This window comes from Myotis davidii, unplaced genomic scaffold (assembly GCF_000327345.1).
Source record: "Myotis davidii unplaced genomic scaffold, ASM32734v1 scaffold88, whole genome shotgun sequence".
Taxonomy (NCBI): Eukaryota; Metazoa; Chordata; class Mammalia; order Chiroptera; family Vespertilionidae; genus Myotis; species Myotis davidii.
The window spans coordinates 121,812-136,034 of NW_006300377.1; the positions used below are offsets into that span (position 1 = coordinate 121,812).

At 41.1% G+C, this 14,223-nt stretch overlaps 1 protein-coding gene across 21 annotated transcripts in view; it reads right to left on the minus strand.

Moving 5' to 3' along the window:
* Positions 1-14,223, minus strand: part of MACF1 (microtubule-actin crosslinking factor 1) — a 273,897-nt gene that overhangs the window by 112,279 nt on the left and 147,395 nt on the right. For 15 of the 21 annotated variants that reach the window (XM_015572803.1, XM_015572798.1, XM_015572786.1 and 12 more), the window contains 7 exons: positions 8,273-13,687; positions 7,482-7,631; positions 6,038-6,253; positions 5,811-5,960; positions 3,606-3,839; positions 1,259-1,408; positions 199-432 (listed from right to left, as the gene is read on the minus strand). In XM_015572803.1, the coding sequence (XP_015428289.1) occupies positions 199-432; positions 1,259-1,408; positions 3,606-3,839; positions 5,811-5,960; positions 6,038-6,253; positions 7,482-7,631; positions 8,273-13,687 (6,549 nt within the window). The remainder of the gene's footprint in view (positions 1-198; positions 433-1,258; positions 1,409-3,605; positions 3,840-5,810; positions 5,961-6,037; positions 6,254-7,481; positions 7,632-8,272; positions 13,688-14,223) is intronic. The other 6 variants (XM_006777256.2, XM_006777255.2, XM_015572801.1 and 3 more) reach the window with 1 other exon arrangement.

Here is a 14,223-nt window from a genome sequence, read left to right on the forward strand (position 1 = left end):
CTACCAATTATTCCTGACTTAAAGTTCTTCAGAATATTGATGAAAATAAAGTACTGGCTCACAGACCTGTTCCTGGAACAGCCCCTTTTCATGACTCTATGCTCTGTGTAAGGCAGTTCCTCCTCATCACCTTTCATTTGTGTAGGTGCTAATATTTTCTTTTTTGAAAAGTACCAAGTGTCACAGCAGTCTGGTTACCTTTTCAGTCTCCTGCTGTAAGGCTGAGGTCACTACTTCCTCTAGCTCCTTCTGGGCCACCCGCGTCCGTGCCTGAAGAGCCTCATACTGCTCCTTCGCCTGCTGAAGTTTTTCCCGAAGAGTTGTCAACTCCTGGGGGCTCAGCTTGGTCTGGTTCTCTTCCAGGAACCCTTCGATGTCTTTGACAACACTGGCAAATGAGGCGGCACGATTCTGAATGTCGTCCTGTAAATCCTAAAACACGAAAACAGGAATGGCAGAGCCTTCGACTTTAGTTGCCTAAGACCTAATAGGACGAAGGTGGAATGACTGGGATTGACATATCTGCAACAGATGTATGTCGCTAACAGTTAATTTTTTAAGCAAAATTTAAATTGAAATTTCTGAGAAAATATTTAGTGAAGACAAAAAAGGAGACCCATAAACATGGTGAATAGCAGAGATTTTTATTTTGTAATGAGTTATCCTCGAAGAGATCACTCTCCTATAAAGAAGAGTTGACAGCAGTACTCTAGCCGAGTCCTTCCTACTCTCCTTCTCCTCACTGTAGCCTGTAAGGACCAGCAAGGTGTGGGTACTGCCTCGTCTCCAGCCTCATCATTCCTAATCTTCCTTTTGTTCTTTTTAGCCCAACCGAACTAGCTTTCTCTCAGTTCTGGAATATGTGGTGCTTGATCCCATTCCCACCTGAAGACAGACACATAGTCCTCGGCCTGCATATTCTCTTCCATCTCCCACCCTGCATTCCTTAACCCCTACACACCGTTCATTTCTCAGGTTAAGGGACGTTTCTTCAAGGTGATCTTTTCTGACATCCTAGACCAGATTGAGTCTCTATTATACGTTCTCATGTAACTTTTCCTTTATATGTATAATAGTAATGATTTGTACATTTTTGTGATTATCTATAATATCCATCTCTTTCACTAGACTGTAAGCATCATGTGAGCAGGGTTATTTACCATTATGTTGCTAACACTAAGCACGTGCCTGGCACATAAGCAAGCCTTTATAAATATTTGTTGACAAAATGCAAATAAATGAATTAACTTATACTGACCTTCAAGTCACTTTGGTTCTTCTGCAAAGCAGAAAGATCCTGCTGGGAGGCTCTACCTTGGTGGCCTACCAATGCTCTTTCCGCCTGTCCTATCCAGCTGCAAAGATCCTCCAGTTTCTCATGACAAGTATTTTGCTGTTTCTGCAAGGTCTAATTAAAATGCAAAGGGGCCAAAAGACAATTAATAATCCTCGTTTTACAAAAACAAGGTAACTCCCTGAAATATAAAACAAGGTTACAGCTTAAGATGGAAAAGTTGGTGGGAGACTAGAACAGGAAAAGGCACAGAATCATATTTAAAAAGCTCCCCTCATCTGTTGATCTGGGTCTATGGTCTGGATTATAATGAGGGGTAATTTCAGGTGAGAATGCTCCCAGGTTTTGGTTTGGGAGCTCCTTTGCCAGACTGCTGTTATTATCCTTAGAAGTGGAACAAAGAGCCCAGATGCTTAAAAGCCAGAGATGATAATAAATAGTGGTTCTGACCAATTTCTCTACCAGAACCAGTGGTTCTGACCAATTCCTATTAGTCAAAATATGGAAAATTATAAGGATGTACTAGAAGGAAAATAAATCAAGAAACTGGACAATTTATAATCTAATTGAGCTTCTTAATAATTTAGCAGACTTATAAATTCAACGTCTCACAAATGTAGACACCCTTTAAATCGGGATGAGGGGCTTGTCTATTTTGAGAAAGAAAGTGCCCAAAATTAGCAACTGGCTGTCGTTCAGTTGTCTACACTGATATCAAAGAGAAAAGCCAGGCCCAAGGGGAGGGGGGGAATATGTTTCTGTGCCTGATCCCAGATCTCATCTCAGCTGCCTGACACGGAAGCACCTGACTGAGCAATTGAGCATGATGTGTCCTCCTGACCATCCTTCTGAAACCATTTTCCACCAGTTTCTACCTTCTGATGGCATTTTAGTCACCTGCACTTACAAACAGGTGCCCAAACTGGCCCTCTCTCCCCTTTTTAGGACAAATGGAAGGGCTCTGCAAGAGAACTCCTAAGAGCTCCTCAGCTGTAAAACGGGATCTTCATGGGTTAGGATGGGTGCAGACTGAATCTGAAAAAAGCAAAGCAAACAAGTTAACACACAGACATACACATGCATTCAGGGCAAATATAGAGAAGCAGAACATTTCCAACAATTACAAGGTTAATAAACATTGTGGAATTAATTATGTGCTCAGAGAGAATGTTCACATGCAGTTGTAGCACCGGTTGCAGCTCAGAGGTCTACCCTGGATCTGGGCTGTGTCTTACCTAAGATGGCTCAGACCAACGCTATTTCATTAACTGTCCGTAGGCTATATACATTTCTAAGTGAGGACAGTGCAAATTTTCATATTTGAAAAGTAACCTAAACTATTTCATTAGTATTTTATTTAGATTTTAATAGAGCTGAAACAACTAAGCAGTAATGGGGGGCATATAAAATTGACTAACTTAACTTCCTTTAAGCCTGACTCAAAAGCTCTATTCTACTTTATACAATATTTAATAAAGCAGATCCTGAGATGGATTTGCTGGTGTTGATAATGACAATTCTAATATCATCTTGCTGAATTCCAATTTATTATTCAAAGAGCAGAAATGGTATAAGCATCATTCGTGGCATTCTAAGGTGTTACCATTAATACAATAATGTTAACTTTTGCAAGAAAGGGTCACAATGAAAAGTGTAGGGTGGTTAGTTTTTTCCCAAAAATGTATCACCATTGCTTCTACACATGGTTTTCCAAAATAAGCACCGGGCACGACAGTGTGAAGAAAGGTGCTGGAAAATAATGATACTTTAGAGCAGCAGTCGCCAATGGGTGGTCCGCAGACCACTGGTGGTCTGTGAGGTCTGAAAGGTTGGCGACTGCTGCTTTAGAGGTCCTAAAAGATTAATATAATTCTGATAAAAATTTCCTTGTCACCTGCTGGACAGTTGTCAAGGAATCTGAGTGTTAATCATTTGAAAAGCCTAGAATAAAACTGACTTTAACACTTTGTTTTAACGGCCTTCAAAAGAAGGCTAAGGGAGAAAAGAGGGCTGGGGATGTGATTTTCATTGGAAAGTCAGAGACAATGAGACACAGTGAGGGGAGAGTCTTATAAAAAAGAAAATATCTGCACATGCATACACATGTAAACACATGTATTCTCTCACACACATACATAAAACCAAAACATGGCAAGAAAAACAGCCTGCTGTAAACTGGCCTGAATGACATGAAATTTCAAAATTGGTAAATGCAGGCTCCTGGAATCATGGTAGATGTATTCTGGCCAGAAAACCCAAACACAGGACATCCCAAAAGACAAATTGGGCCCAACTGCTGGTTCAGCCTGACCTTGACCAGGGCTGCCTGCTCCACTTGTTGACGATGACCCTGCAAGGCATTCATCTGAGCTGCAGTGTGCGCCACAAGGTCCTGGAAAGACCCCTGCAGTTCACTCAGAAGCCTCAGCATCTGCCGGTTCTGCTGGGGGGACAAGTCCTGGGCATGCTCGGAGAGAAAGAACTGGACATCGAACGCAAGAGCATCCAGCTGAGATTTCCTTTCAGCCATGGGCTGTTTCAAATCCTAAGGTAAGTAGAAAAAGGGGGAAAAGAAATAAAATTTCTAATTCTCTACTGAAGCAGAAACTGTTGGTTTTAATAAAAGACCAACATAATCAATGAGAGGCTAATTTTCTGTATTGTTGTAACTGACACTGATCCAAATAAGCACTGGAAGTCTCCCGCACTTCTGGTCTCTCCACACTCCTCACGAGTTACCATTCAACTTCCTTTAATATGTACTGACATCCAAATGCAGCAAGCTTTCATGTATTTATGTTAACGGAACTACACCAGAACTGATCTCAGATCTCTGAATTTTTTTTTTAAAGTTTGAAAAGTACAACATCAACTTCTGGTCTGAGCTATATCTGCCCAATTTATTTTCTTAGGTTCAAAATTTATATGTATTTGTCCAGCAGTTATTTACTGGTAGGTCAGAAGTGAGAAAATATCCAATTTATTTGTGGTTCATTAAAACATGATTTTTACAGTAAATAATGTTGCTTATACATTTTACAACTGTGAAGGATTACAGTCTTTCTTATATAATAGTTACATTGCTCCCTTAAAGCAGTAATAAGTGCCTAAAGACAATAATTATCTATTTCCAGACCATTAAAAGCATGCAATTTTCCCACAAAAATATAGTAGCCATCAGCTGTTATACTGGATATTTCAATGGCAATAAAAATAATTAAGATATCTCTATCTCTATCACTTTGAAACTGAGAGCAGCCAGCAATCCTGCAAGGCAGGCTGGGAGGGCTTCTTGGCTATTTATCATTAGACCATGCTTCCTTCAACTGTGAACACATGGACTGGGAAACTATCACTATACAAGGCTTAGACTGTGGCTCTCTCCCATGAAACAATTCATATAACTTATAATGGGGGGAGGAACCAATGCATGCATGAGATGCTATGTTTTTATATCTTATACCAAGTCATAGGAATTTTCCTCACCCTTGCTTCTTATAATACCCTGCAGTGAACCAGAGCCTGCTACTCAATCCCCCAATGATATCTTGGATAAAAGGGTATAAAAGAAGAAGGCAGGCCAGTTCTTACAAGAGAAACAGGAATGAAGTTGTATACAAGGAGCCTGACCATGGACAAACCTTTGTCTGCTTCTCTTAAGTCTAGGGAAAAGGGAGAGGGTGGAACAGAAGGAGGGGACATCTCTGGTTCTGCTCTGACTTTAAAGAGTTTAAGCAAAGGATGGAAAAACCTGTGTGAATAATATCTACTAGTATCTTAAGTATAACCATCGTCGCCCCCCCCCCCCCCAAAGGAACAATGTTCAGGAGAAAATTCTCTGGCTCATATGTATCCCAGAGCCTGTATCTTTCTCTCACTGACTTATGAAAAGTACCAATTAATTTGGGGCTTAACAAGAAGAAAAGCATCTCTCTAGATCAGGAGTTGGCAATCTATAGTGCCGGCCAAATGTGCCTGTCAACTATTTTTGTAAATAAAGTTTTATTATAACACATCCACGACCATTCATTTATGTACTGTCTATGGCTGCTTTCATGTTTCAATGGCAGAGCTGAGTGGATGCCAGAGAAATGGGCCATTTTGAGTATGACCTACAAGACCTTAAATATTTACTATCTGGTCCTTTACAGAAAGTTTGCCAAGCCACAATCTAGATCATTGACCAAAAATTCTCCTGAAATTGATGTGTGTGCATAGGATTAGATCTTGGGCAAAACAGAAACAGGGAACAGACATTAGATGCTCAGTTATAAAGAGGCCATTGATAATAATAGGCCATTCTGCAGACTCTTTCAGAGAATAGCTGAAAGGAAGAATAATCATAATGACTGAAGTGCCAGAGGTATGATAACCTAAAAAACGAAACATAGCGGACTTTATTATCTCTGAAATGGAAAATCAAGTTTTCCAAGAAAGGTAAGTACTGGTTTCTGTGGCAGGAAAACAAAATTGACAACTCAAAGGACAAAAGCTTGAGAATGGGTGCAAACGTTACCTCGCATTGTCGGAGACACTGATTCAGGCTGTCAGCATCTGTTTCACTGCTACATGCCTTGCTATTCAGACTGAGAATGGTATCGCCAACCCAGGTTTGCAGATTCTGAAGTTTGCCTTGTAGCTGTTCGTGCTGATTTAACACTCTAGTCTAAACAAATAAATGGCAAATTAGATGATAAAAGTCTCCAAACCTGCCCAGACTTGGTGAATAAAACAAGAAGCTACCTTTTTTACTTCCACAGCATTCTGCAGCTGGAGTAGTCTGGAACTCCAGCTGTCACTCACGGAGTGGAGGGACTTTTGAAGATTCTTGGCATCCTTCTCCAGAGCCTTCAGCAGTTGAGCAGGGACTTCCTGAGGCTGGCTGATGATAATCTGACTCACACACTCCAATTCCTGACTCACCAAGGTGGACAGGTCCTTCAGCTCCTTGTCTAACACCTGAGGGGATAAAATAAAGTTCCCTCCAAAATTAAGACTAGAAATCTTGCTATGTTGGAATCAGCTGTGAAGATTTTTCTCTCACCTCATGCTTGTAAAGGCTTCAGGGCTTCTAAGGTGTTTTGATATACAGTCAATAGCTTATTTGGTTCTCACAATCACTAATTCTTGAGGTAGGTGTGTAGATGTTATAATTCTGGATTTACAGAAGAGATGCCTCAGCACTTAAATGTAAAATTTTGTCTGACAGTAGCCAGACAGTAGGCAATAGAGCCAGGACTTGGTTTCAGGTATTCTGACTCAGGGCAATGCTGGGTGCACTGCACCTTGCTGCCTCTCTGAGAATGTCATTATGTCTTATTAATATTATGTAAAATAAGTCAATCAAAAAGGACAACTCCCCCTCTAAATTCCAAGGGGCAGAACCAAAGAGCATAAAAATAACCCAAGCCAGCCTTCCTACTCAGCTAGTCTACAGTATTCGAATCTTCAGTAGAGAAGCCCGAAATCCTGTTAAGGTGTGGAAAGCTAGATAGCTCTTCTGGGCATCCTCCTAACTTCCCCTTCAGCCACCCTACCCAAGGTCATACTTTGATACTGAGAGATCTGGTAAACCTCTACAATCTCTGCCCTCATTGTGTCTCCAATCCTGTGACGACTTTTAACCGACAGGTTTGGTGAAAGCTACTCTTCCTTCCTCTCAAGGCTGTCTAAGTCTATGTCCTCAGGAACCTCACTCCATCAGTGATCACTTCCTCTCTCCTCTAACTTCAAGTTCTCCATTTCTTTCCCCTCAGCCCCCGAAATCTACTCAAAAGATTCCTCTTTCAGTCCATCTCCTCCAGCCAGAGTCCTACCTCCTTCCTTGCCTGCGCTTCCAAGCTTCTGGAAAGAACGATGTACATTAACTGTCCCCACCTTCCAATCTCCCGTCTATTCTCACTGCAACCTAGTCTAAAGCCCACCAAACCACTCCGCTGAAACCACTCCTATCAGGTTCACTAGTGACTGTCAGGTGCTAATCCCCCTTTTGCCCTCACTATACTTGGTCTCTTCTGTTGTAGTTTCTGTGAACCAGGATTTCCCAGTCAGAGGTCTCCAGTTACACCTTTCCAATCTATTTTTTGTTCTTTAAATCATGGTGTGTTGAACATGTTTTTTCTTCCATAATAGTCTCTACTTCCTCCAAATTGGTGGGCCTGGAGAAAGGAAGTCTCTGGGAACTTACCTTGGCCTGACATCGCAGATCCTGTAGCTCTGCCAGGCTACGCTCCACAGGTTGAATCTGTTTGGTCCTCATTTCAATGTCTCGTAATAGAGACAGATAGGATACCAGCTTCTCATCATGCTCTAGACAGAGTCGCCGGTTAAATATATTCTGTGAAGCCAAAAAGAAAACTCACTCAGGCCTGACATTCTCCTGCTTTTTAAAGCAGGCTGGATCTTATTGATAAATAGAAATTTTTATTACACTTAGGGTGGGATGAAATAACAGGCTATTTTGTCTATGTCTTCTCAAATCAATAGAGGAAAAAGTGATTTTATTAACTCCCTCCAGGAGCAGAAGCTCATAATTATCAATCTTTGAGCATTCTTTTAGCAAAATTTCCAAAACTTATTCTAACTTTAGACAGCATCACCCCAGTATTTCAAATTAGCTTCAATGTTAGTTTCTACATTAAAACCCTTGCAAATTTCAGGAAAACATTTGAGCCACTGCCTAAGTTTCCAACAACTGTGTTAAAAACAAATAATGGTAAGTTAAGTTATACTTTTTTTTGAATTTTTATAAGAGTTTGAGCCAAACTGATGACAATTTCTGGAAAGCAAGATCTCAAATACTCCCCAAACTAAGTTATACTTTATAGAATTATCTAATGCCCTGAAATATATGCATGCATATAATTATTCATATGTAAACTCAGTATCCAGTCAAGAGTTTTATCATTAAACCAGTTCTATCTTTAAAAAATACACACATACACACACACACACAAAATGCAACACTGGGAAACTTACTTTAGTTGCTCTGGAGGGCTCTGTGCTTACACCTTCATTTCCCTTTCCCCTTGGTGCGGTCAGGAAGGGAGTTTGTTCACTTTCAGGACTTTCTCTGAGCTTTTCTGGTGGTGTCTCCTCATCCACCTTCATTGTAGGGTATATGAGGGGCACTGTCTTTTCCTCACTGGCCTCTGGAATAGCAGGACTCATGGTGGCACCCTGTTGCTCGGTACTCTTTTTTTGAGATACATCTTTGGACAACTCCCCTGGAAGAAGGGACACCAAGACCCTGGGAACTCCCTGAGTCACTATACCTGCAAAGGACCCTGCTTCTGCACCTGTAACTATAGGGTTTGACATCTCTAGAAATTTCTCTCCAGTTATTTCCTTAGTTGCTACCATTTTAGATTCAAGAATCCCATAAAGTTCACTATCACTTTTGCTATCCTGATGATGAAAGTCCTTTTTGACTTTTTTTGGGTCTACTATAGAATCTACAATTTCTTCTAATTTAAGAGCTTTTGTTGAGTCAAAAGGTACTTCTTGGTATGATTTTCCTTCATGTTCATTAGATGACAAGATCAGATCTTCGGTTTCCTTAGTCTTAGAAGTAATACAGGAATCTTCACAATAGTTTGTCTCCTGTCTGGTGGTTCCTTGAAAAGACTTGTCTGTTTTGGAAATTTGGGATGTGTCTGCAACTTGGGCTTTTCCAACTGGTTCCTGGTAGTGCAATGGTCTTGGGGTCATAGAAGAGAATGCTTCTCTCTGAGCCCCTCTTGTAATTTCTTGTGATAAATTTTCTTCTGGTTTTACAGTTAAGCAGAGGCTTACATTTTTGACTTCTCTTTCACTGACCTGATTAGAGTTGAAAAATGTTGAAGCATCTTGATTTCTTACGGAAACTCCTTTGGGTATCATTGGGGAAGGGTCCCCAGCTTTACATAGAATAGAAAATCGCACCTCTCCATCAGCTTCTTTCCCTCTTTCAATTATGGCAATTTCCACTGGTTGACTCTTTATACTACAGTCATGGTCACTTCTAATGGCAGTTTCTTGGTTCAACTTTACTTCTGAAAGAACTGTTGGTTTGCATGTTTTGACACTGTCTCCTATAACTATCACCTTCTTCTTCTCTCTCTTCCTTTTCTCCCTAGTATTTGTTGGTTTCTGAATAACCTGCTCACTCAGAAATTTGCCTGAAGTTTCACAATTTGATTCTTGTGCTTCTGAAATAATTTCTCTTTGGTTTTCCCTTATTTTTTTATTATCTAAGTCTGCTGCAGACTGTTTCATATGAGAAAGAATTTCTATTTGTGACACTACTTTTTCCTGCTCTTCATCTGTATTTTTTTCCATGTTGGTACTAGTCACCTCTTTGAGTTTAGAATCACAAACTTCTGAGTGAGGGCATGTCACTGAACCTCGGCCCAATGATTTGCCTTTACAGTCACTAGGAATTATTATACTGACAGACGCTTTAGCATCTGAAGAAGCTCTCTTCTTATCTTGATCCTTACACTCGAATTCTTCTAATGAAATTTCCCTGCCCTCTGTTGCCTGCTCCTCACCAGAAATTCCCCTTTTAACCTTTTCTTGTGCAGACTGACTTCCAATTTGAAACAATTTTCCATTTTCTTCTTTACCACAACTCATTTCTGCAGACTGATTACAAGCAATTAACATTTCCTTCCTTAGAAATTCCTTCTTCAATTCACATACTTCAATTCCATCTTGCTTTTCAATCTGAGACCCCTGATCACTGGACTCTAAAGTATCTATTTGGATCGAAGTTGCCAGTTCAGGGCTAATAAATCCTTTCTCAATAGCTTCCTTTAAAGTCACTCTTTGATCATTAAATATGTCAATGATTCCTCCATTTAGTACCTGATGAGATGCAATAGTTCTGACCATGTTTTCATCCACCAATTTCTGTTTCAAAACTGATGCCAACGTCAGTCCTTGTCCTGTAGCAGTATCTATGATTCCTCCAGTATTTGCCTGAGCTTCTAGAACTTTCAGTGTTGATGCAAAGTCTACTTTTCCCAGCTGAGTTGCTTGAGACAATGTAAGAACTTTGTCACTCACTCCATCTTTAATGTCTGAGAAAGGAATTACTTCTAGATATCTCTGTCCAGATTCAATATCAATCTTACATTTCTTTACCAATTCCGAATAGGGAACAATTCTGTGATTCTCAGGATCTACAATCCTATGCATCAATCCTGAAGACAATATTGCTTTATTAGTTAATAATCCTTCTTTTTCAGCTTCTGCCAAGGTCAATCCCCGGCCAGAAATCAGATCCACAAAGCTTTCAGTCAATGCCTGAATTTCTTGGATTTCTCCTTTCAAGTCTGGGTTAACAAGATCTAATTTTATAGCTTCAGGGAGGGAAATAGTTTCCTTTGTTTCAGGATGAAAAAACTGATGGAGACTTACATTCTCAACTTTTTTGAGTTGCTTGGCTAAATCTTCATCAATAATGCCATGTTTAAAGGCATTATCAACAGAAAGTCTCATCCCAGATATATGGTGAATGATACCTCCATCTACCACCTGTTTAGTCAACAACTGAATGGCCTCCTCTCTCTCCAGAAGTCCTCTGTCAATGGACTGCATAACTGTTAGAGGGGCCTTGCTATCAGGGTCTAGAATTCCAGTTGTTTCCATTTGTAAGCTAATTAATCTCTCCCTAACTGTTTTTTCAGTATCTTTGCCTTTGGAAGCTTTTTCCAGATTTATAAGCTCAGTCTGGTCAGCACTGTCCACCAAGCCAAGATTTAAGGCCAAAGTCACCGAAACCTTTTTGCCTCGTTTCAGGTCAATGATTCCACCGGTCACCACCTGCCCCTCTAAAATTCCGGTGGCTGTCTGTGTGTCAAGTAGTCCAACTGCAACTGCTTCCTTCACAGAGCAGAGTGTGTGGGTACGTGGGTCTAAGACACCACTAATAGCTTTGTCTGCCATGAGGACATTATGCAGCAATTTCTCGTCCATCAGACCTTCTCCAATGACCTCTTCAGTTGTCAAAGATTCGCAAGTCTGAGGGTCAAAGAAACCCCGAAACATGCTCAGCTTCCCCATGAGCTTCACAGCAGTGTGACTGGGCACGATACCGCTGGCTACGGCTTCGTTCAGTAACAGCTGTTGACCTGTTTGTTCATGAAAGATACCCCCATCGAGTAACTGTGTAGACAATCTGTGTAAGGTAGCTTCTTCAAGCAATTCTGAAGGAGGACTGCATGACAAGGAAGTTTCACTACCATGATCTGCCTCGTCTGTTTTTTCTAACATCATCATACTACCACCTATAATGTTTTGTTCTTCTGGACTTTGTTTATGGTCATCCTTACTTCCTTTGTTCAGAGACTGAACATTCATGTCATTTTCAGACTTGAGTTCTGAGTCTAAATCTAGAGTTTTCTCTACCTGAAATTGTGACTTCTTGTTTTGGGATTTTATGAGAGGTTTTCTGGTTTTACCTGGAATATGTTCAGTTTCAAGGGGGTTTGCTTGTTCTTTCTGACATAAAAAGGAAGCATTTCTGAGAGTCTGCCGTTCTTCATTTGGTGTTTCATTAGAAACAGGATCTTTTTCTACCACCGTGGTCATATCTTCTGTTTCCTCAGAGGGTACTATAAGGAGAAATCCTCTGCTGATATTTTCTCTGGTAGACACTTCTGTTAGATCTTCCTTTTTGGTACCTACTACCTGCCATTTAAACTCTGATTTAACTTGACCTCTGACCTTCAAAGTATCAATGTTTGGATTTCTCACTTTCTGTTCTCCTACAAATAGGTCTTCTTCAGGGTCCTCTGTAGGGGAACCTTCTGTTACTATAAGGGTCTCTTTGCCTTCTGCTTCCATGCAATTTGCTTCATTGGGATATTCCTTGTTCCCGGAAGAGTGAAATTCACGTGACCGCACAGTCAGCCTATCGCAGAAAGTTTCTGTTGTTTCCACATTCACTGATTCTTCTAATTCCCTGGAAGTTTCTAGTTTCTGATGTCCAATTCCAAACACTTCTAGAAGATTTGCTTGATATTCACCGTTTGCTGTTAGTGTTTCTATCAGCTCATTGTCTAGCAGGAGCACCCTTTGTCCATTCCGCACATTAATGTAGCTGTGAGTCATCAGCTGGAACAACAGCGTATCGCTGTGGCTTGCCATGCCCTCAGTTGGGCCCTTGCTGCTCGACAGACCTGATGTTCTAGGATTAATGTTCAATTTGCTTTGTTCTGAAGAATCTGCTAACTGCATGTGGGGCATCACATCAGGTATGCAAATTGATTTTAAGTTATTGGCAAGATCTTTGTCCAATATACCATTTTCTATTGCCTTATTCCAGGAACAAATCTCTGTGGTTGCTGGTAGAAATAGAGCTTTAATGTGCTGTCGTTCACTAAGGATGTTATGAGCTAGCTCACTAGACACAATACCTTGTTCCAGGGCATCTGTCATTGGGAGGATCTCTCCAGATTCAGGCCATAGCAACCCCATGAATGACCAAAGGGACTCCAGAATCACGAGGGCAATCTTAGCAGCTACTAGATCACTGCTCACTGCTTCATCTATCGTCAGCCTATGCCCCGTGACGGTGTCTATGATACCTCCTGTCTGAAGCTGCCTTATGAGAATAGCACAGGCCATATCTTGGTCAATCAAATTATGTCTTACAGCCTCTTCCACTGTAAGTCTGTGTCCTGTTCTTGGGTCTACTATGCCACCAGCAAAAAGCTGAGCTTCTAGCAGCCGGACAGTGACCTGCCTATCTATTAGGCCTTCCTGAACTGCACGGAAAATGCTAACCTTCCGGCCTGATTTCAAGCTCACCATTCCTCCTGCCAACTGCTTGACAGGCAGCAATTTCAACCCTGATTCTTCGTGGACAATACATCTCTGCATCAAATCCAGCAAACCGACTTTCTCAGCTGTGTTGGGGTCTATCAAATTCTTGGATGATCTCAAGTGAGACTCTAACTCTGAGTGAAGCCATTCAGAAAGGAGGCCTTGATGAAAAGCCTCCTCTAGGTTAATAAAGTCCTCATTAGGGGGGAGACTGAAGCCTCCGGTTGCCAGGTGAGCTTCTAAGATTTTCAGTCCAACTCTCTCACTGATAATTTTCTTCTCAATTGCTTCCACTACAGAAAGAGGGCCTTTGCTCTCACTAAGCCTGCTTATTAAGGACAGCGTATCCTGTAGCTCCTGGAGCTGCTGGTACATCTGGTGATTAATGAGGTTTCTGGCCAGGCCCTCCTCCAGAGAGAGCTTTTCACTGGTCTCAGGGGCAATGAGGCCAGACATGATAACCTGGGATTCCAGGAGCACCAGGCCCGTGTCCTGGTCAATGAGGCCCTTTTGCATGGCTCTGAAGATGGGAAATATCTCCACCGTGCCTAGGTCAATCACCCCAGCAACTGCTCTGCAACCCTGAAAGAAAAAAAATGAAAAAGAAAACTAAATTAGAGAAGCACAAGTGTTGAAAGGACCTATTCAAAGAATGATACTACAGGGTAGGGCAAAAGTAGGTGTATAGTTCTGAGTATGCGAAACAATTTATCCTTGTATTATCACTTACTGCATTATTTTCCACATGAACTGTAAACCTACTTTTGCCTCACCCTGTTTATCAAATTCTGACCACAAGAAATACCCAGCCTGGGAAGGGCCCCAAAGTGTAGGAAATATTCTGAAGACTGACAGAGTTAATGCTAAAAAAGAATTTGTCTAAACTGCAGAATGTTTTACATGGGCAGAAGAAGTTCATAGATTACTTGAGGGATGACAGCATTAAGCATATCTGAGTGACAAGCTCTACAAAGTAGCAAGCAGCGAAAGTGACAGGACAGCTATTTCTAGGACTAACTCACCACAGAGGTTCTTAAGACACATACCAGTTCCCAAAAATGAGAATTCAACCCCATATAACAACTTCTCAGTGTTGTAGAAGCTTCTTGAAGTAGTAT